The following is a 23,456-nucleotide window of genomic DNA, read 5'->3' on the forward strand; positions in this document are numbered from 1 at the left end:
ACGTAACTGGGTGACTATAAAGATGCTCTACAGGTATCTCTGAAGGTGTTAGTTGAGTTAGTATGGATCAAGACTGGGATTTGTCACTCCGTGTGACGGAGAGGTATCTCGGGGCCCACTCGGTAATACAACATCACACACAAGCCTTGCAAGCAATGTAACTTAGTGTAAGTTGCGGGATCTTGTATTATGGAACGAGTAAAGAGACTTGCCGGTAAACGAGATTGAAATAGGTATGCGGATACTGACGATTGAATCTCGGGCAAGTAACATACCGAAGGACAAAGGGAATGACATACGGGATTGTACGAATCCTTGGCACTGAGGTTCAAACGATAATATCTTCGTAGAATATGTAGGATCCAATATGGGCATCCAGGTCCCGCTATTGGATATTGACCGAGGAGTCTCTCGGGTCATGTCTACATAGTTCTCGAACCCGCAGGGTCTGCACACTTAAGGTTCGACGTTGTTTTATGCGTATTTGAGTTATATGGTTGGTTACCGAATGTTGTTCGGAGTCCCGAATGAGATCACGGACGTCACGAGGGTTTCCGGAATGGTCCGGAAACGAAGATTGATATATAGGATGACCTCATTTGATTACCGGAAGGTTTTCGGAGTTACCGGGAATGTACCGGGAATGACGAATGGGTTCCGGGAGTTCACCGGGAGGGCAACCCACCCAGGGGAAGCCCATAGGCCTTGGGGGAGACACACCAGCCCTTAGTGGGCTGGTGGGACAGCCCACAAGTGCCCTATGCGCCAAGGAGAAGAAAATCAAGAGAGAAAGAGAAAAAAAAGGAGGAGGTGGGAAGGAAGGGGGACTCCCTCCCACCAAACCTAGTCCAACTCGGTTTGGGGGGGGGGGAGAGTCCTCCCCCTTGGACTCGGCCGACCCCCTTGGGGCTCCTTGAGCCCCAAGGCAAGGCCCCCTCCCTCCCACCTATATATACGGAGGTTTTAGGGCTGATTTGAGACGACTTTTCCACGGCAGCCCGACCACATACCTCCACGGTTTTTCCTCTAGATCGCGTTTCTGCGGAGCTCGGGCGGAGCCCTGCTGAGACAAGGTCATCACCAACCTCCGGAGCGCCGTCACGCTGTCGGAGAACTCTTCTACCTCTCCGTCTCTCTTGCTGGATCAAGAAGGCCGAGATCATCGTCGAGCTGTACGTGTGCTGAACGCGGAGGTGCCGTCCGTTCGGTACTAGATCGTGGGACTGATCGCGGGATTGTTCGCGGGGCGGATCGAGGGACGTGAGGACGTTCCACTACATCAACCGCGTTCTCTAACGCTTCTGCTGTACGATCTACAAGGGTACGTAGATCACTCATCCCCTCTCGTAGATGGACATCACCATGATAGGTCTTCGTGCGCGTAGGAAATTTTTTGTTTCCCTTGCGACGTTCCCCAACAGTATCCACACAAGTATTGTGTTTCCAATCAATACAATTATAGCATGGATAATAAACGATTATCATGAACAAAGAAATATAATAATAACTAATTATTATTGCCTCTAGGGCATATTTCCAACACCTTACATCTAGGGGGTCTCCTTACAATCCTTATCCAATCCACTCGTTCAACTTTTCCTAAAATATATTTGGTAGAATCATTAGTCTAATGGCATATATGTTGTTATTAATTACCAAAACCACCTAGGGAGAAGTTGTGCTTTCAATGTCCCCCTTTTTGGTATTTGGTGAAAACATATAGATCAATGCTTCGACATAAAATATAATCAATGAACAACATCGTCGCTTTGAGAAGTATGTGATAAGAAAGAGTTACCCATAAATTTGTGCATTATTTTAAATTTGCGTTTGAATGCAAATGCACAATCGATTAGGATCATGGTGTTCTCTTTCATGTCACATACATCTTGGTGATGCGCATAAATGATATGAATGGATTACAATGCACATAACACCAATAATGAGTGAATGATCATCACATAGATATTTCAAAGATAGGAGGTAGTAGCATCAAACATAAATCATATGATCAATAAAACAAGGTTTAAGACATCCACACGATAAACCAAATGTTTTGAGAAACCAAAGAGCGCAACCAAAATGCATCTCTCTCTATCTATCTATCTATCTCTATCTCTCTATCTCTCTCTCTCTCTTTTTCTCTCTCTCTTCTCTCTCTCTCTCTCTATCTAAGCCCTATGATCTATAACTTCTCCCCCTTTGGAAACAAGTTAGCAAAAAATCAAAGGTATAGAGCTAAGCGTCGCTCTGGGCATGGTCTCTTCTTGTAGCTGTGGAAGGAATCAATAGGAGATCGTAGGCGAAGGCTTCAGTTGATGTCCTCTCAGGTGGTGGTGTAGACACTGGAGGTGTAGGAGTTGATGGAGATGATGAAGATGGTCTCGTCTCTAGAACTGACACGTTAGAATATCTAGCTTGTGTCGTGAACTGAGTGTGCGTTTGGAGAGGAGGACTATCATCATCATCATCATCACTTGAGCTGGGAGGAGGCACTGCTTCAACTGATTGGTCGTGGTGGTCAACTCAGTTACCTTGATATCTAGGTCATGAAATTTTGTTTCCACTATCCTCTCAAGGCTCTTCTGATTCAGTAGAATGGCTTTGATGCCCTTCTCCATCCCTTGGATGGTTTTGATAAGAAATGTCATTTGATCACTCTTGGTCTTGGGAACTGGAGCACTAGTGGCTCTGGCTGCCTCTACGTGGGCCTCAACCTCTAACTCAGCTTGTGTTGTAGCTAAAGTGGGATGGCTTAGGTCCATCACCACAACATTAACCTCGAATTCTGTCTTGAGTGGAAGGTGTTGACGATCAAGTGGATAAATGCTCTTTCCAACCTTGGATTTTATCGACATTTGATGTATGGACCATATCCACAAGACCTTTTCTGGTCAACGGCAGTCCTCTTGATTGTTTCAACAATCAAATCGATCTCCCTAAACCTGGTGTGGGTGTCTATATGATACAACATATTGATGGAGTACCCCCTGGTCATCTTGTCATCACCTGATTTGGGCATCAAGGTGTACCTCATAATAGTGTTTGTGGTGGGTAGTCCTGCTTGCAAGAAATAGACAAATCCAAGCTTGTGTGTCTTCGGATCTTGCTTGGGAACTGGGTTATATATGTTGGCCACTGAGTTGTGGTTCATCCTGGCCTCAATATAAACGTCAAGATCTCCATCATGTATCTCTAGGGCTCCTAAGCTGGTAGCCCACTCATCAACACACGATTGATACCTTGTGACTTCAGTCATCCATACATTTTTACCATTTGGATAGAAATGAGATGTGGGGTAAAATTGCATGATCATTTCATGAATCCAAGGTGTCATTGTTAGGGAACGTAGCATGGGAAACAAAAAAAAACCTACGCACATGCAATACCTATCCATGGTGATGATCATCTACGAGAGGGGAGAGTGAATCTACATACCCTTATAGATCGTTAAGCGGAAGCGTATATAACGCGGTTGATGTAGTGGAACATCTTCGTGATCCAAATCGCAGCCCGTCCCGGGATCTCATCACGATATGTCCCGCGATCCCATCACGATCCATCCAGATCTAGTGCCAAACGGACGGCACCTCCGCGTTCAGCACACGTACAACTCGATGACGATTCACGCCTTCTTGATCCAGCAAGAGGGGCGGAGAGGTAGATGAGTTCTCCAGCACGGCGGCGTGGTGGTGGTGGTGGTGGTGAACTAATCTAGCAGGGCTTCGCCTAAGCACCGCCGAACTAGACTAGAGGAGAAACAGATCTAGAGAGAAGTCGAGGGAGCACGTGGCAATTAGGGTTAGCCCTCACCTCTAAAACCTCTAGTATATATAGGAGGGGGGAGCGGAGGAGGCAGCCTCAAACCCTCAAGGTTTGGCCGAAATTGGAGGTGGAGGAGTCCTACTCCAATCCTACTAGGAGTAGGATTCCTCCTCTCCACTTGGAAACCCCTTCCACCTTTTCCACCTTTGGGTTTCTTTCCTTCCCATCTTCAATCCGCCTTGGGCTTTAGTGGAGGCTTCGGCCAGCCCACTAAGGGTTGGTCTACGTCCTCCCACGGCCCATGAGACCCTTTGGGGTGGGTGGGCCCACCTGGTGGACCCCCGGAACCCATTCGTCACTCCCCGTACACTGCCGGAAATGCCCGAAACTTTTCCGGAGTTCAAAACCCACTTTCCTATATATCAATCTTTACATCCGGACCATTTCGGACCTCCTCGTGACGTCCAGGATCTCATCCAGGACTCCGAACAACCTTCAGTCACCAACTTCTATAATTCAACTATACTGAAACGTCATTGAACCTTAAGTGTGCAGACCCTGCGGGTTCGAGAACTATGCATACATGACCTGAGACACTCCCCGGTCAATAACCATAGCCGGACCTGGATATCCATATTGGCTCCTACATATTCTACGAAGATCTCTATCGGTTGAACCTCTATGTCAAGGATTCAGCTAATCCCGTATGCTATTCCCTTTGTCCTTCGGTATGTTACTTGCCCGAGATTCGATCGTCGGTATCTCCATACCTAGTTCAATCTCGTTACTGGCAAGTCTCTTTACTCGTTTCATAATACAAGATCCCGTGACTAACTCCTTAGTCACATTGCTTGCAAGGCTTGTTGTGATGTTGTATTACCGAGTGGGCCCCGAGATACCTCTCCGTCAAACAGAGTGACAAATCCCAATCTTGATCCATGCCAACCCAACAGACACCTTTGGAGATACATGTAGAGCACCTTTATAGTCACCCAGTAACATTGCGATGTTTGATTCACACAAGGTATTCCTCCGGTGTCCGGGAGTTGCATGATCTCATGGTCATACGAACAGATACATTGACATGCAGAAAACAGTAGCAATAAACTGACACGATCATATGGTACGTTTATAGTTTGGGTCTTGTCCACCACATCATTCTCCTAATGATGTGATACCGTTATCAAGTGACAACACTTGCCTATGGCCAGGAAACCTTGACCATCTTTGATCAACGAGCTAGTCAACTAGAGGCTCGCTAGAGACACTGTGTTGTTTATGTATCCACACATGTATTTGAGTTTCCAATCAATACAATTCTAGCATGGATAATAAACGATTCTCATGAACAAGGAAATATAATAATAACCAATTTATTATTGCCTCTAGGGCATAATTCAACAGTCATCTCTCTGCCAACAAAGTTTTCAATGTTTATGGCCCTGATCATATGCGAGTCTTCCACTAGTTCAATTATCGCACGTATTTGTCATGCTTCTCTCCCAATCTGTGATCGACTCACACTTCTGCGTGCTCAGCCTGCAAGGCATAAGAAGGAATGTAAAACATCATAAGAAATAATGTAAAACATCAAAACAAAAATACGAAAATAGCGAACAGTGTACTCACAAGTGTAGGTCGGAGCCACCGGTGTCGTTCGGCACGCCCGGTGGGGTATATTGCGTCCTACAAAATTGCGTGGCAACACGATGTGGCAAGTGATACTCGACGGCGTACACACAAATCATGGGCACAATGCAACGCCAGAGAAGCATGTCATGCCTGCACATCACGCTCAGCCGGAACCTCCATTGTCGTTCATCATACAATCGCCAATTGAATGGAGAGGGCCCAGACCACAGACGTTGTTTTCGTCCTCTGTGTTGCGTCATCCAGCTACACAAACATCAATTGATGATAAGGTGACGCAATTTAAAGCATCATACGTACGTACATAAAAGAACAATGCGATATTTTTCTTACTGAACGGTATAGGTAGGCGCGGCCGACAGACCCCCAGTTGTACCCTTCATCCCAGTCCTTTAGGAAGTAGAGATACGTCCATAGGACAGTGTCCCGTGAGCAAACTGGAAACACGACCTCCGTGAGAAGATACCACAGGTCCGACCATCGGCATATTCCGAGCATTTCCTTCGGTTCAACGGGAGCCAGGGTAGCGGTACACCGGATGTACTGTTACCCTTAGCCCGGGGGGCAATCACCGATGAGGGTGATAACCATATCCTCTCAGTTCTACCTCTCCACTCGCCTAGTGAGAGCATGGCCCTCGATCGGTACGGCTGTGATCATCCCCCAATCCTAGAGGGTCACCGTCATCTCAATACATGGGAGATGGAAACAGTGTGTATCGGGCCGCCACCGGTCCACGAAAGCTGTGAGAGATGAGTGGACGAGCGTCGGCAGACGCTTGAACTGCAGCACGAAACCTAACAGTCGGACTCTCCTGAAGTATGGCGCGTAGCGCTCGTTGTACTCCATCTCAACGGCCTTGGTGTGTCCCCTCATCCGCAGTTGCCGGAGCATCTCTCAAAATGTAGAATCAAAATAATTAATAACTTATTTTCATCAATTCAAAAGCTTTGGTTCAAGCATGGTTATTACCACTCCATTCTCTATGAAACTTACACGATGACCCTTGTCGAACGGAGGGTCAAGCATGGAGTACGACATGTCGATGTTGTGTGGAAGAGGAGGCCTCCTAAATTTTTTTTGCATAAGCATAATTCGACAAACATTTGTAAAAATAATTCATTCATTCATTTGTAAACATGATTCATAAGCATGATTCATTCATTCATTTTGCATAAGCATTTTTTTGTACATGATTCATTCATTTATTCAAATTTTAAATAAAAAAACTTAAGCAATATTCCTCCAACATCCACTGTATGCATATATGGTTGATACATATCACCAACATGCATCACATCAAAACAAACCTATGAGTTCATTCCTTCAATATGCATCGTATCAACATCCATTAAAAAACATGAACTAGGGTTCATCATGAAAATTCAAACAATATCTCCAACGAGTTACTACAAGTTCATATTCAACCCCATAGAAGATCTAGAATCAACCTAAACCAAACCAAGGATCATTTTTGAAATCTAGTTTAAAATAGGGTTGATTTGAAGCAAATAATGCATCACATCGAAAGCTATTTGAATAAAACTAATTGGAGAGATCGGAGGAGCTTACATTTCTCGTTTCGGATCCAGCTTGATCCGCAAAAACGGCAAAGAAACGAATAAGATCGAAGGGGGAATGAAGGAGATGAGAGAGGGGGCGAGAGAAAGAACTCCTTTATTCTTCATCAACTGGGAGGGGGGATCGGGGTGAGGCGGCCGGCCCTGCGGCTTATAATTGTCCAGAGTCTACCACCGGGGACCCCGGTGATAGAAAAAGACAGGCTACCGTGAGGATCAACGACGGTAAGATGGGACGAAGGGAGACGACAGCCGCTTAGGACCGCTGACGTGGATTAGTTGCCTATATCGCAAGGAAGCTTGACGGTAGGCTATGTAACTCTACCGCCGAGCTCCCGGCGATAGGAAAAGGGTTCAGATCTTAAAAAAATTCAGACCATGGTTAGATTTGGTTGAAGTGCCTCTAAAGGGTCAAACCGCTAAATTTAGCCATGGAAGGATCGGCTGGGCGTTGGTGACTGGTAGGCCAGGGTAGGGGCCAACCTTTTTTCTTTCTGGATTCTGCTCATCCAGCTTTCAACCTGTTTGTTTAGGACCGGCCTCGCTTTGGCATCCCCTAGGAATAGGTCAGGAGTTGGACAGGGAGGATGTCCGAGGCTGGCTGTAGAAGGATGCAGATGCCGCGTCGGCGTGCAAACATGGCCACATCCACACCCAGTCCCAGAGAGTTCCAAGCGCACATTCTCGCGCTTTGGTCAGTTGGTTCGCTGGCGGTGTGCACTGCCTGGAAGAAGACGAAGAGAGAAAGAAATAGGCGCCTCGTGACGGCAACGGTCACACAAACCCTCTGCCTCCAACAGCCAGCGGCAGGAGTAGCGTGAAACGTACGTACGTGCGCAACGCTGGCTCGGACGTATCCCTCCCCTCCCTCCCTCCTCCCTAGCAGTGGCAGACATACGCTCGATAAAATAAAATAAAAAAGACATATACGCTCGATAATGCTCGAGGTACGGTTGGGCGTCTTCGTCGTCGACGACGACGTATGGATCGACTCCCGCACCAGAAGGACAGGCAGGTCCGGCGTACTACTACGTAACACGCCTCGTACCAAATCCCAGTTCCCTTTTCCTTTTCTCCACCCCCGTTGGTTCAGCTGTTGTACCGGACACGGAGGATGTCGACTTGTCTCAAATATAAATATAAATATAAATATAAATGGAGCGGCAGTTGACATCCAACACCTCTCACGGTTTGGAAAACGAGCAACTTGTTTCCATGATGAACAACAGTCAGTTCAACTTCAACATACGCGTGTTTCCATTTGGATAACTAACAAACAGATGATAATGGAGAGCTGACCGGACCAAGTACAAGCTTCAGCCGTGCCCGTGCGCGTGCGCTGTCATCGAGCGCATAATATAATGCTCAAGTGGAGGCATGTCTCGTAGATTGCTTGCTAGCGCACAACCAGAGCAACAAAACGCAACTTTGACAGCCAACATCAGCCTCTAGATAATGGTACCATTATATGAAGCCAAGCCAAGCCAAGCCCCGCACGCATGATTCCTTCCGGTAATCAATCATCCGAAACACGCATCGTCATCCAGCACACGCACAAAAAAGACTATTTAGCAGACCGTTTCTCCTGTGCCACCCTCCGCCTGCCTTCAAGACGTAAACCAACTGCACCGCTTTTGTTCCAGTAAATGTTTCTTCATGCTGCTCCTTCTTATATGTAAGGAAAAAAGCTGTGCATAAACATTCGGGTATGCTGTTGACGTAGTACAAACAAACATTAATTTGTACTAGTCTACATCTATTCACAGACGAAATGTCGCTTTTAGGGGTCGTCATCATGAAGAATCCATCGGCCGTTTTACAGAATGACACCCAGGAAGCTGAAAGTGTCCCATCATATATATAGTTAAAACCATCAAAAGGTTTATTTTGAGATCAGGTCAAAAAAAACCAAGAAATTCATGAGCTAATCTACCAGTTATAATTGTACAAAGGGGGGTCTACCACTTATAATTGTACAAAGGGGGAGAAAATAACAAATAGTCTGCTACAGACTAGAAACAACAGAAAGGGGGGGTGCTGATTGTGGGGTTTCAAGCCTACTGTATAGCATGTGAGGAACAACAGAAAAAAGGAGGCAAGCTTTACACCGATTCATCGCTCTACTTCTCAACCTCATCTCAGGGAACAAAAACGCCTCAAAAATAAGCCAGCCGTGCAAGGAGCTCCTATTAGACCACTGGCACCTAAATTGTCAAGCATAAGTTTACATTAGAGATTGAAGAGCATTATGATTAAAAAACACAAGAGGGGAATTACCATATGTATCCCTCATAAGATTTTATCATTACAATGGCTGCAAAATATAAGTACATTGTGTATTACCTTTTAAACAAGGCCCACACAAGCTTAAGCATCCAGTCAAAATTTATCCTCAAAGTATGATCTCAGGGATTGAATCAGATCTTCCCGAAGTAACTCTGGAATTTTGGACCTAAATACTCTTCCAGAATCACTTATTAGCTGCTTCCTGCATTACAGAAGAAAGTACATATGTACAATATTAGACGCATTGGAAGTTTTGGACACACCACCCACAAGTGTGATGATGATCACACACAGTGGAAAAATATATTCTCATATTTAGCATATGCTGGGGATTCTGAATAATAACTTAGCTAGAAAACCGAAAGATTCCCTACAAAAGATGTTCTAACATTTTATCTGAATCGGATGTATATAGACATATTTTAGTGTGTTTGTCCACTCATTTTAGTCTGATGTAGTATATATTAAAATTATATTTGTGAATGGAGGGAGTACTATGAAGCAGTGTGAATAACCTTCCCCTGCTCAAAGGTCATTGGCATAAAAAAACATCAATCATTCCAAAACTTTACAAAAATATTGAGGCCTGACAAATAAAGTCTTCAAAAAGAAAGACCTTATAAAGAAATGAACTGAAGGCAAATGTAGAAACTCAAGAAGCAAATGTCATGTATCAAGTCAACCTATTTGCTGCATACAGCAACCTATAGCGGTAAAATTAAACTGAAAAAGTAAACTGATGAGTGGAAAACATGCATAGGGGCATACTGCAACAACGCAGTGCTAAATGGCACAAGGATACGTCTCAGTAGAGTAATAAGAAATCGAAATGCCATAACAGCTGTGTGCAGAGCATTAAGTTTCCATCTCTATCTCACGAGCAAAAGAACAGTTCCACATACAAATACTATATTATAAAGCAACAGAAAAATAAAGCTGAAGCAGAAAAAACTTGAAGCAAAGCAAAGCACTTCACCTGATTGCCTCACTATCTTGAGATGTGCCTGTGTTCTGTATACACCGCCTCTTTGCAGAACGCATAAAATTACATACATCCTCCGCCCAACTAGACGACCGAAGCTCAGAAGATGCTGATTCAGCAAGCCTGGAAAATTTTAATTAATAAAACAGACAGTAAGCATTATGAAATTACTACAGCTGACAACACAAATTAAAACCAAGTCGTCGAAGATAATAAAAAAATATAGTAAAATGGTGAAGTATACAGTGCAGATATGCTAGCTTAGTGACTCTGGCATATCAGTCACTGAATTAGGTTCAGCTGGATACGGATATTCAAAAGGTGTTACAGCCTTCATGCATGAATTCTTAACATCTGAGGGATGTTAGATCTAGTCCACACCATCCGCGAGGTACCAGTCCATGTCAACCTTGAATAATGTGTGAATCTAGTTTATCCAAGCTTCATGCAACGTTAGATCCTTAAGTTGATATTTCCTATTGAAAACAGACATGCATGAACCATATGTTTTATATGCTTTAGTTTGCAACATACACCACTTGCACATTTGCAATGCAAATTTCAACGATGTTCAAACCATGGTAGCCTAATATTTGTTGGTTAATGTATCTTCATAGCTAGATGGTGTGGGCTCAAAATAATCAAAGCTATTTGTTGTTTAATGTATCTTCATAGCTGGATGGTGTGGACTCAGTTCAAAATAATCAAAGCTAAACCAGTAAACAATAGTGCAGGCTCAGTTCAAGATAATCAAAGCTAAAGCAGTAAACATGGAAGGTGTTCAATGTCTGAAAACTACATGAGGAGAATATAAAGCAACTGAATGGGACAGTGGGTGTTTCATGGAAAGAAATACGAATAGGAAAAGCAATAATACTGTCAATTCCATACTTACATTTCCTTAAACTTTCCTTCATCAAGATGATGCTTCACGCGTGCACTGTCCTTGGCTGAAGCCACCACTGCTTTGACTGAGTCAGCAGATAGTTCAGGGTGTAAAACTGAGCTTTTAGGATTTTCTGAACTACAAATGTTCTTGTCCAATGTTGAGGAAACAACACTAGATGGCTGTTCAGGGGATTTTTCAGCACACGTGGCTTTAGCACCACTGGTCTCTTGGAGGCCAACAAAATGAACTGGATGTCCATTTCCATCTGTGTCTTCCAACATTCTTTGTGAATCAGCGTCCAACTTATCGCAGGAAATGCTACCATTAGCATACCCTTTACTGGGTTCTGCAGATTTTCCAGGTCCGCATCCATTCGATACCACTAGTGTTGTAGCGTCATTAACTTCTGGCTTTTTTAAAACGGGATGTGGTTTGCCATTTGAAGCAACCTTCTCTGTTCCTGTATTCTTCAAGTGGATCGGCTTGAACTGTAGACCTGGTGCAATCTTGCCATTCTTTAGGGGTAGTGGCACAATACCTTTAGTAGAGCATGAGCCGTTCTGCTTCACTAATGGTATCTTCAGGGGCTCACTACATGCGGCACTTGATATGCCATTCCCATTGGTGCTGGAAGATTTAACTGCACTAGAAGAGTAACCATTTGTACTATTTTTTTGAGTTTTGGAACTCAGTATATAGAATAGGATATAGACCTTCTCAGTCAAAACATCCTGAGAGCTTGAGAGGGAGACATGAGCATCATTACAACAGTACCAGCGACCAGTAGCATCCTGCATGTAATTCAAGTTCCCAGTACATTTAGCAAAATGTTTTTAGCAAAACATTTAGAACTGATGAAGTTTAGACACCGACTGAATAGATTATTACCTTAACATATGCATAGTAATGACCAGAATCTTGGGAGAAACCTGAATGGACGATGCTGCCAAAAAGATTATATACCGGTTGTGGGTCCTGCAGATCCATGCAATAAATCAAAAGAAGTTATTGTTAACAAATGTTCAGACAAAGAAGTGCACTAAGAAGTCCAAAACATTATTTGCAAATATGGAAAGTAATCCGGCGCTACTCGTCAATGTCAATAATACAAAAAGTTTCTTGGAAGAAAAAAACATTATTAAGATATGTTATTCACGCCCACTCAGGCCTCGCTACTGGCACCTTTGTTGGTGCATTTGTAGCTTCATGCAGTCAAAAAATATGCATTATTACGTGACCGGCAGGCGAGCTATTACTGAAGCATCAACTACAGAACGCATTCCATTCAAGTATAAATAACCATGTAAAGGGCATGCAAAGTAGTTAATGTCCTAATTTATTACACACTGGATATTCTGTTGATAACCACAAAGGTTCCATGAAGATCAACAGGTTAAACTATACAATGAGTTGATTGGAAGATTTTAATGTTACTGCATTAAAAGTTCAGAAGTGTTGAGAACATAATGAATGGTTTTAAAAACTAACAGCGACCCTCTCTGACATTCACCCAGAAACAATTTCCGAAGTCCGATTGTATTTACCACTAAAGATTAAAATAGACGGGGGCACACATAAATGGCGCCTTGAAGATTTTACAGGATACTTCAAACATTATTTACTGGGGTGCACTTCTACAGCTCGGTCGCATGTAACTAGATAAAAACTCTTCTATGATTTTCCTTTCTGAGCCATGAAGTTTAACTTGTATCCAAGATTCCAAATCTGATTGTTCTGCATAACTCCAACTACGTCTACACCAACAAAACCATAAAAAGTCAGGAAACAAGAACATTATCTTGTGACCGCGAAGAGACAAAAAGAAACATAGCTAATGCATACTAAGAACAAATTAAGCTAGCACTTGGACACAGTTTATATGATCATCATGCAAACAGACAGGTATGCTTTAGTACAGATACATACAGTTCACAACCTTAAAGAGAGTTACTTATTAATCAGTATATTCCTTTTTTTGTCTGGCACAGAATCAGCGGCCTGGTTTCACCGAAGCAGAGAAGAAGCGCATAAGTAAAATAGAAGTTAATATCAAAACAGGACAGAAAGTTACTAAAACGGGTATCAGAGCTCAAATTTGCTGCGTGTAGTGATATACGTCTGCCTTTTTACACATTCAGGTTAATTTACCAATATTAAAAAAAAAAACAGGATCTGAGCAATTGTTGCTTCAACAATTGCACTAGCTCAGACAGAACTTTCAGAACTAAGCAACACATCTTTTAAGATGAGCTTGATCGTTGTGACTATATTGTTTTCATCATCTTTCGTATTGTTTATTTCAAAATCATTCACGTAAAACTCACTGTTTATGATTTTGAACTTTAGTCCAGTGAACCAGAGAGTCAATCTAACACATAATTTTGAAAGGAGTCCCGAACTAACTAGAAACTGATGATACCTTGTAATAATAACATAATCATAACAAAGTTGCATGGTAAAACTATATCAATCAACAAGGTAACATGTGATCATGAACAGCTGATTACATGCGGATTATATTGCTTTCATGACTAGTTTTACATCCACAATATTGCCTACCTGGATATCGCCCAACAGTACTCTAAAGTCTAAACTACGTGGAAATCAAAAGGTATCATACCTGGTTTTTGTCATACATGAAGTCGGAAAGAACAAGACCTTCCTTGAACTCTATGTTTCTATTGATCTTCCCGCCATGTATTCCATCGAACCTCTAGTAGCAGTTCACCAAAAATGGAAACAAAAACAGATCATGAGCAATCCCTTTTAAGCCTAACCCAAGTTAAATAGAAGAGATAAGTTCTTTGCACAATAAATAAATCAGGGAAAAAGAGTTAGAACCTTGAGTTGTATAACAAGAACCTTAGGTGCCTGGAGTATGAACATTTGCTTCCGAGCTGAGGTGAGCTTCTTGCATCTGCAATACCAAAATCCCTTTTAAATGCATGTTTGATAACAAAGGAAAACATATAAGATTTCAAAATGGATGCAACACCACAGGAATTGGATATACAGAGGAAGAGGGGGCGAATAGGTGAACGCTGAGCAATAGAGCAAACAAAGGAATTTTGCTATCTGTCCACGAAATACTTTTTAGAAAAATTACAAGCCAATAATGAAGCTTAATTAACTGCTCCACATATTTTAATATGTCAGACTTTGCCCTCTCTCGGAAAACTGAAAACTTGCTTTCCTCCCTATTTATACTTTTATTCTCTAATTAGCCCTGCCGAAGCGCATGGATTAATGATGGTTATGAAAAGGAAATTGACCATACATTTTTCCATAGGGATTCTTGCAACCAAAATGAGTGAGTGGTGAAAATCATTCCTGGCATGGGATCCTAATATTTCATCTGAAAATCTAGTGGACTGATTATATGTTCTCTCCCAAACATGTTCGCATTTCAATTTCCAAGTAAATAGCAAAACCTAGTTGATTCTGAATATACATGCTTTCCAGTAATTGGTTAGGCATGGTATCATACCTTTCGCAACTGTATTTGTTTGCACCCTCCAATACCTCAGGCCGAAAGAAGCAGGTAAGGGCATCCCCAACAGAACTGGTCCCGAGCAGGTCGAGGCTGAGATCCATGATCTCGTCAGTCTTGTTCGACTCTCCCTTGCACACAAGGCACTTGACCTGGCTGAGAAGCGCCCCACCAAATGTCTCCCTCATTACCATACAGCCCCCCTGTTGACCTCGGCCCTCCTCCGGGCCACAGTCTCCATTGGCGGTTGCCACAGGGAGGCGCTTGCGAATGCGGAGGCAAGCAGTGTGACAAGCGTCTATGACGTAGCGTAAGAACTCGTGCGCGTCCTCCTGGCGCCCCCACCGGAAGTGCTCGGCGAAGAGCGGCAGGCTTCGGATGACCTTCCCCGGCGAGTCCAGCGCCCCTGCCTCGGCCCGAAGCTGCCGCACAATCTGCCGCTCGAGCACGCAGAAGGCGCACTCCTTGTCCCTGTTGGGGAACGCCTTCTTGCCTGCAAGCAAACAGACCGAACACAAGCATAAGCTACCCAGTCAATTGCACGAATACAGGAAGAGCAGGGGGAAAGGTTGGGAGCTAGGGTTTGGTACATAGATTGGAGTGGCGGGAGGCGAGGCAGAAGTTGGCGAGCGGAGGGGTGGAGGCGAGGCACTGGAGCACGCTGTTGAGGTAGCAGGTGTTGCCGAGGTTCTTGAGCCCGGGCGGCGGGCCCGAGCGCGGGCGGCGCGGCGGCGCCGCGGACGGCGGCTCCGCGGTGGGGGCCATCACCGGCTCCGAGGGGCTGGCGCGGCTCCGCCGCGGGGAAGCTCGACCACCTCCTCCTCCTCCTCCTCCTCTTCTCCTCGTAGCACAGCCGCCGCCGCCGCCCACACCTCATCCGATCGCATCGCCCACCAGCGCGCGCCGCGGAGGAGTGGCCACCGTGGTGGTGGGTGGTGGTGCTGGCGAGCTGTACGGGGGGTCGGCGCGGCCGGCGGGCGGAGGCTGGAGCGGCAGCGAGGGCGGGGGCCCTCGAATCGAAGAGGGGGACGGCGGCGGCGACGGGTGGAGGGGGAGAGACGGACGGGCGGACGGACGGGGAGGGTGGGTTTCGTTTGGGTTCCCCCTCGTGCGTGCGTGCGTGCTTCGAGGAAAGGGAAAGCCGCGGGTAGATGGGCTCGCGGCCAAGTCCCCTCTCCTTTGGTATCCAAAAAAGAGTTCCAACCAGAACCGCGAGGAAATTCATAAATTGACACTCTTTTCTTGCACTCGCTCAAGAGCACACCTATCCTTTTGCCCGAGATTCGGCTCACAACACAGGAATGCTTCGCAGAATGTAACGAAGCAGGCTATATGTAGAATAAAATCCGAGGCGAGGAGGTGGAGTCGAAGACCGTAGAAATGGAGAAAAGGTCACGGAGGAACGAGTGGATTGAAAATCCAAGGCCCCCAAGGATATTTCGGGCCTGTTCGGAAGCCCTCCGACTCCGCAACTCCACTCCCGGAGTTGGTGAAGCACCAGCTAAAAATTACGGAGCGGGGGAAAGGGTGCTCTGCAGATTCATCATTTGCAATGAGCAGAGAAGTAATGTTAGACAAATGTATGACCCGGGATGAAAACAGGAGAGGCACCTATCTAAATTGAGAAACTTTTTGAATGGGGTGAATTTAACTCAGCTGCAAGATGAGCCCATGTGGGTGTGGAACAAAAGGAAGAAACCCACGCTTAAATCTATGTATAGCCATATGTCTGAATCTGGTCTTGATAGATCGTTCAAAGACCTCTGTCAAGCTAAATACCTTTGAAAAAAATTAATATGGTTCTCGCTAATATGGCGCAATGTCATTGTGACAAAACACAATATGCTTAAAAGGAAATGGGTGGAAGATACTATGTATAGATTTTGTTAGTGGAGAGAGACTATACATCATTTGTTGTTTCATGCCTCATGAATCGGAGACCTTCGACCGCGTTAGAAATCGGTATGAGCTCCCTACCATCGGAGACCTTCCTCCAAGTTGGAGATCACCAATTGAAGCAACTTCAACTTAGAGAGAAATGATCTCCGAAGGTGATGCCGACTACGATGGGGGAGAGAGATTAAGCGAGGGGGCTATGTGATCAATCTAACCAACCCAACCATGTCACATCACATGTATCTTTACTATCTTGAACTTACCTAAAAAAAATGCCACGTCGCCTCCTAAAACCGTCTAAATCACAACAAAACCGCTCGAGAGGGTGATTTACATGGTTAAGATAATTCAGGTCAATATCGTATAATTTCAAGTGGGTATTTGTCCATGGATGATGCTACGCGTCAAACGGCTGAAAACTGGAAAATATCTGCCACCTCGTCCATCGTTTGATCAATGCATCATCAGTCGTTAGGTTTCCTTAGTACCGACATGTTATGCTTGTGATCTGCGTTGGGGTTTTTCATGAAGAGGAGGGGATGATACATCACAACATACATAAGTATTTCCTTCAGTGAGAATCAAAGTTATCAAACCAATAGGAGGACCATACAATTTCCTGTCTTCAGCGCCTACACACAAAAGAGCACACACTTGCGCGCAACGCGAACAAAAGGGTTGTCAATCCCCTTGAACTCATTACTTGCAAGCAATAAGTAGTGTAGTTGGATAGTTTGATAAATATAAAATAGTAAATAAATGAAAAGTAAATAATGGTAGCAAGGTATTTGGAGTTTTTGTATTTATATGTGAATAGACCCGAGGCCATAGTTTTCGCTAGAGGCTTCTCTCTCGTAGAAAGCATACGGTGGGTAAACAAATTATTGTTGGACAATTGATAAAAAAACACATAGTTATGTAATATTTATTTATGGCAATGATCATTACATATAGGCATCACGTTCGTAAGCAAGTAGACCGACTCCTGCTTGCATCTACTACTATTACTCTACCCATCGACCGCTATCTAGCATGCATCTAGAGTATAAAGTGAAAACAGAGTAATGCTTGGAAAGCAATGACATGATGTAGACAAAGTAAATCCAATTAATATGAATCAACCCCATCGTTTTACCCTTAGTGACAGCAATAGAATTTGTGTCATGTCTCTTCCTATCACTAGGATTGAGCACCGCAAGATTGAACCCACTACAACGCACCTCTCCCACTGAAGATAAATCATTCTAGTTGGTCGAATCAAATCAATAGATCGAAGAGAATTGCGAAGCTATCATAACCATGCATGTATATGAAATACCAGTAAGGAACTCAATTTAATCTCATGAATAATCTGAACATAAACCCACAATTCATTGGATCCCAACAAACGCACCGCACAAGAGTGGCTACATAAAATAGATCACCGCAGGAATCGCGGTGATCTTGGCGATGAAGAACAAAGAGAGAGAGAGAGAGAGAGAGAGAGTCATCTAGGTACTAACTATGTACCCATGGATCTATCGTGAACTACTCACACATCACCATGGGAGCAGCAAGGTTGATGAAGAAGCCCTTCGTGATCGATCCCCCCTTCGCCAGGGCACCGGAACTGGACTCCAAATGGACACATGGTGGAACAGAGGCTTGCGGTGGCGAAAAAAAGTTTTGGGTTGCCCCTTAGGTTTTTTTCGGATAATGTGGATTTTAGGACAGAGAGGAGGGCTAGAGGCCAAGCCATTAGGACGCGCCATGTTGGCTTTGGCACCACCCCGTGTGGTCTCCGGTCTCCTTCTAAAGCTTCTAGGTCCTTATTTTGTCCAGATTAAATTATCAAAAAGTTTCGGGGTATTTGGACTTCATTTGTACAGTATTCTTGAAAGGCCAAAAACATGCAGAAATACAAGAACTCGCACTTGGCACTAGGTTATTAGGTTAGTGCTAAAAATAATATAAATCAACAAGTAAATGCCTAAAAATCATCCTAGAATGATAATATAATTGCATGGAACAATCAAAACTTATAGATACATTGGAAATGTTAGAGTTATAATATAAGTCATGTACCCTTTTGTATTTATTCAATATATAAGGGGTTTTCTGCATATAGTCCATCACCTGTACATGTATATATATCGGCATATGGCCTCATGGGAATACAAGTTGCATATTCCTAACATGGTATTAGAGCTAGGTCAATTTTCTGCACGCTGCAACTCGTGCGATTGATCCGTCTCTCTGCTCTCGATCGAAGCTGGTCCTCGATCTCCTCCTCCCTCGTCCCGTCGAAGCTGTTGGATCTCGCAGCCCCGGCCAGCCTCGATCCCAGTGGCTCCAGTGGCCCCGATCCAGGTGCCATCTCGATTGGATCCGGCTCTCTGGTCCTCCCATGGCTCTCTGGCCCCGATCCAGGTGTCGTCCGATCTATTTCCTCGATCTGGAGGCTGCTGATTCCTCCCGTCGCGACCTGCTCTGTCCCGCTCCGGTTCTGTCCCGCTACGGTTGGTCCCGCTACAGTTCTGTCCCGCAGGTCGGACTCCACCCGCAGGCCGGACTCCACCCGCCGCTCGACTTCCCGCAGGTCGGACTACACCCGCGATCCGGACTCCACCCGCCGCTGGACTTGTTCCCGATCCGGATTCCATATGCAGCCTTCTTCAAGTCGCCGGCTTCCCTCAAGATTCCTCCTGAGGATCGAACCAGCTCCTGACTTCGTCGCCCCTACTTCTGAATTCACTGGATCCAGTGCTCTCTCGTCCTCCCGTTGCAGCGCCCGCCAGCCGCCACCTCGATCCCGTCCTGATCTCGATTGGATCCGGCTCTCTGGTTCTCCCCAAAAAAATTTTGTGTGCTACATCCGTCTACGTTATTGTTCCTCGTTGTCCGGTGATCTTTGATGGCACTAACTACACGAAGTTCATTGGCTTCATGCGCATTCACATGTGTGGCATCCGCCTATGGGGTTTTCTTTCTGGCGAGGTCTGCTGTCCGCCATGTCTGGTTCCTCCCGTGGCTCCCACTCCGCCGACCCCACCGGCTCTTCCTTCGGATGCTTCTCAGACCGCAAAGGATGCGTCTAAGCTTGCTGATGAGGCCGCTATCCGTGCTTATGATGAAAGGCTTTGGCTTATGAGGAGGCTCTTCAGACGTATCATGGAGCTTTGTCTGCTTACACCCAGTGGCTTGATGATGATGCTCGTGTTGCCGCTGTTCTCACTGCCAGCGTTCTGCCTCAGTTTGCCTCTGAGTTTCTAGGCCTTCCTACTGTGTTTGAGATGTGGACTCGCCTTCGTCAGCGTTATGAGCCCTCGGGTGATGCCTTATACCTCTCTACGGTCCGTCAGGAGCATGCTCTTCAGCAGGGTGACTCTACTGTTGATGACTTCTACGCACATAGTTCTGCTATCTGGCGCCAGCTTGATTCTCTCCGCAGTGCTGGTTGTCGCACTTGCCCCTGTTGCCAGGCTGTCCAGGCCGATTTGGAGTTTCATCGCGTCTATGAGTTCCTGTCTCGACTCCGTAAGGAGTTTGAGCCCCGACGTGCTCAGTTGTTTTCTCGTGGCCGTATTTCTCTCATGGAGGCGCTTTCTGAGATTCGTGCTGAGGAGACTCGCTTACGTGGTGCTGGTTTGCTGGAGGTTCCCTCGGTGCTCGCTGCTCGGTCTCCTTCTACGCTACCTGCTGCACCGACACCTTCTCGCTCGAGTGCTCCGCCGCTCTTGCCCACTCCTTCTTGAGGCTTAGGTCGCCCCCGCCCACGTTGTGGCTACTGCAACAATGATGGTCATATTGAGTCCCGCTGCTACACGAAGAAGAAACACTTGCGCAAGGCGCGATTATCATCTACAGAGACTTCATCATCTACCTCGACAGCTTCAGCCATCGCTTTGACTGAGCAGGATATTCTGAGACTTAAGCGTCTGCTCGCTGCTTCAGGTTCTTCCTCGACGGGTACTGCTGGTTCTGTGACTGAGGCTTCCCGCACTGAGCAACCACCTTCTACACAGTCAGGTACATCCCCATGGGTTCTGGAATCTTGAGCTTCCTTTCATATGACTTCTAATTCTTCCACTCTGACCTCTCTTCGATCGCTTGATTCTCCTGTTCATGTCCTCACCGCTGATGGTACTTCCCTTCCTGTCGTTAGTAGAGGCACTCTTACCACTCCTTATTCTGTTCCTGATGTTGCCCATGTTCCTCGACTTACCATGAATCTGTTTTCCGCTGGTCAACTTGTTGATTCTGGTTGTCGTGTCATCCTTGACCTTGACTCTTGTTCTGTCCAGGACAGTCGCATGCACACTCTGGTTGGGGCTGGTCCTCGCCGCCGTGATTCTGAGGGTCTTTGGGAGTTGGACTGGCTTCATGTTCCTTCCTCTGCCCACTCTATCGCCAGTTCTTCTGCTTTGGTCGCCTTGGCTACTAGTTCCTTCCAGCAGTGGCATCATCGACTTGGTCATCTGTGTGGTTCTCGTTTGTCGTTGTTAGTTCGTCGAGCTCTTCTGGGGTCTGTCTCAGGAGATGCCTCTTTAGAGTGTCAGGGTTGTCGTCTTGGCAAGCAGATTCAGTTACCATATCCACATAGTGAGTCGGTGTCTAAGCGTCCTTTTGATTTAGTTCATTCCGATGTATGGGGTCCGGCTCCCTTCGCTTTGAGAGGGGGTCATAAACACTATATTATTTTCATAGATGACTTCTCTCGTTACACATGGCTTTATTTCATGACTTCGCGTAGTGAGGTGTTGTCCATTTATAAGCATTTTGCTGGCATGGTTCATACTCAGTTCTCTTCTCCCATTTGTGTGTTCCGTGCTGACTCCGCTGGCGAGTACATCTCTAAGATGTTGCATGGTGTTCTGGCTGAGCAAGGGACTCTCTCTCAATTCTCTTGTCCTGGTGCTCATGCTCAGAATGGCGTGGCTGAGCGCAAGCATCGTCATCTTCTTGATACGGCTCGTGCATTGATGATTGATGCCTCTCTCCCACCTCATTTTTGAGCTGAGGTCGTCTCCACCTCCACCTATCTCATCAATTTCCAGCCTTCCGCTGCTCTACAGGGTGGTGTTCCTTTTGAGCGTCTTTTTGATCGTTCTCCCGATTATTCGATGCTTCGCTTGTTTGGTTGTGTTTGCTATGTTCTTCTTGCCCCCCGCGAACGCACCAAACTGACCGCTCAGTCTGTTGAGTGTGTCTTCTTAGGCTATAGTGATGAGCATAAGGGCTATCGTTGTTGGGATCCTATCGATCGTCGGATGCTTGATACGTCTCCAACGTATCTATAATTTTTTATGGTTTCATGTTGTTATCTTGTCAAACTTTGGATGTTTTATACGCCTTTTATATCTTTTTTGGGACTAACCTATTAACTCAGTGCCAAGTGCCAGTTCATGTTCTTTCCGTGTTTTTGACCATTTTTCATGCAGAGTCCAAACGGAATAATTCTTTCGCGATGATTTTTTATGGAAAATATCAAAAATACCGGAAGAAAAAGATACCGGAGAGGGGTCCCGAGGAAGCCACAAGCCCTGTCGGCGCGGCCCCCCCAGGCCGCACCAACCAAGCTTGTGGGCCCCTCAGGGGCCCACTTGACGCAACTCCACCGCCATGAGGTCCTATAAATCCAGAAACCTCCAAAAAGAAACCTAGATCAGGAGTTCCGCCGCCGCAAGCCTCTGTAACCACCAAAAACCTATCTGGAGCCTGTTCCGGCACCCTGCCGGAGGGGGAATCCATCTCCGGTGGCCATCTTCATCATCTCGGCGATCTCCATGACGAGGAGGGAGTAGTTCTCCCTCGGGGCTGAGGGTATGTACGAGTAGCTATGTGTTTGATCTCTCTCTCTCTCGTGTTCTTGAGATGTCTTGATCTCGATGTACCGTGGGCTTTGCTACTATATTTGGATCTTATGATGTTCTTCCCCCTCTCCCTTCTTGTAATGAATTCAGTTTCCCCTTTGGAGTTATCTTATCGGATTGAGTCTTTGAGAACACTTGATGTATGTCTTGCACGTGTCTATCTGCTGTGATCAACTTGCGGTTTCGTGACATTGGGAACCTATGCATATGGTTTGGCACATGTGGATCCATGTGAGTACTCGATGTGTGTTTGGGTGATCAACTTGCGGGTTCGTGACATTGGGAACCTATGCCTAGGGGTTGGCACACGTTTTGACTCTCCGGTAGAAACTTTGGGCACTCTTTGAAGTTCTATGTGTTGGTTGAATAGATGATTCTGAGATTATGTGATGCATATCGTATAATCATGCACACGGATACTTGAGGTGACAACGGAGTATCTAGGTGACATTAGGGTCTTGGTTGAGATGTATCTTAAGGTGTTATTCTAGTACGAACTCTATGATGGATCGAACGGAAAGAATAGCTTCGTGTTATTTTACTACGGACTCTTGAATAGATCGATCAGAAAGAATAGCTTTGTGGTGGTTTCGTACCCAACAATAATCTCTTCGTTTGTTCTCCTCTATTAGTGACTTTGGAGTGAATCTTTGTTGCATGTCGAGGGCTAGTTATATGATCCAATTATGTTATTATTGTTGAGAGAACTTCACTAGTGAAAGTATGAACCCTAGGCCTTGTTTCCACGCATTGCAATACCGTTCGTGCTCACTTTTGTTACTAGTTACCTTGCTGTTTTTGTAATTTCAGATTATAAAAACCTATATCTACCATCCATATTGCACTTGTTTCACCATCTCTTCGCCGAACTAGTGCACCTATACAACTTACCATTGTATTGGGTGTGTTGGGGACACAAGAGAGTGTTTGTTATTTGGTTGCGGGGTTGCTTGAGAGAGACCATATTCATCCTACGCCTCCCGCGGATTGATAAACCTTAGGTCACCCACTTGAGGGAAAATTGCTACTGTCCTACAAACCTCTGCGCTTGGAGGCCCAACTGTGA

At 45.3% G+C, this 23,456-nt stretch overlaps 1 protein-coding gene across 1 annotated transcript; it reads right to left on the bottom strand.

Annotated features, from left to right (window-relative positions):
• Positions 1 to 8,830: 8,830 nt before the first annotated feature.
• Positions 8,831 to 15,802, bottom strand: LOC123447496 (ubiquitin carboxyl-terminal hydrolase 25). Its single transcript, XM_045124108.1, has 9 exons — positions 15,233 to 15,802; positions 14,640 to 15,135; positions 13,994 to 14,069; positions 13,773 to 13,865; positions 12,041 to 12,127; positions 11,159 to 11,943; positions 10,258 to 10,386; positions 9,339 to 9,483; positions 8,831 to 9,199 (listed from the first exon to the last, which is right to left on the bottom strand). Exons 1-8 carry the CDS (start codon positions 15,405 to 15,407, stop codon positions 9,375 to 9,377), a joined length of 1,950 nt encoding a protein of 649 aa, XP_044980043.1. The 5' UTR covers positions 15,408 to 15,802; the 3' UTR covers positions 8,831 to 9,199; positions 9,339 to 9,374.
• Positions 15,803 to 23,456: the final 7,654 nt, after the last annotated feature.

The sequence above is a fragment of the Hordeum vulgare genome, chromosome 1H, assembly GCF_904849725.1.
Source record: "Hordeum vulgare subsp. vulgare chromosome 1H, MorexV3_pseudomolecules_assembly, whole genome shotgun sequence".
Classification (NCBI taxonomy): Eukaryota; Viridiplantae; Streptophyta; class Magnoliopsida; order Poales; family Poaceae; genus Hordeum; species Hordeum vulgare.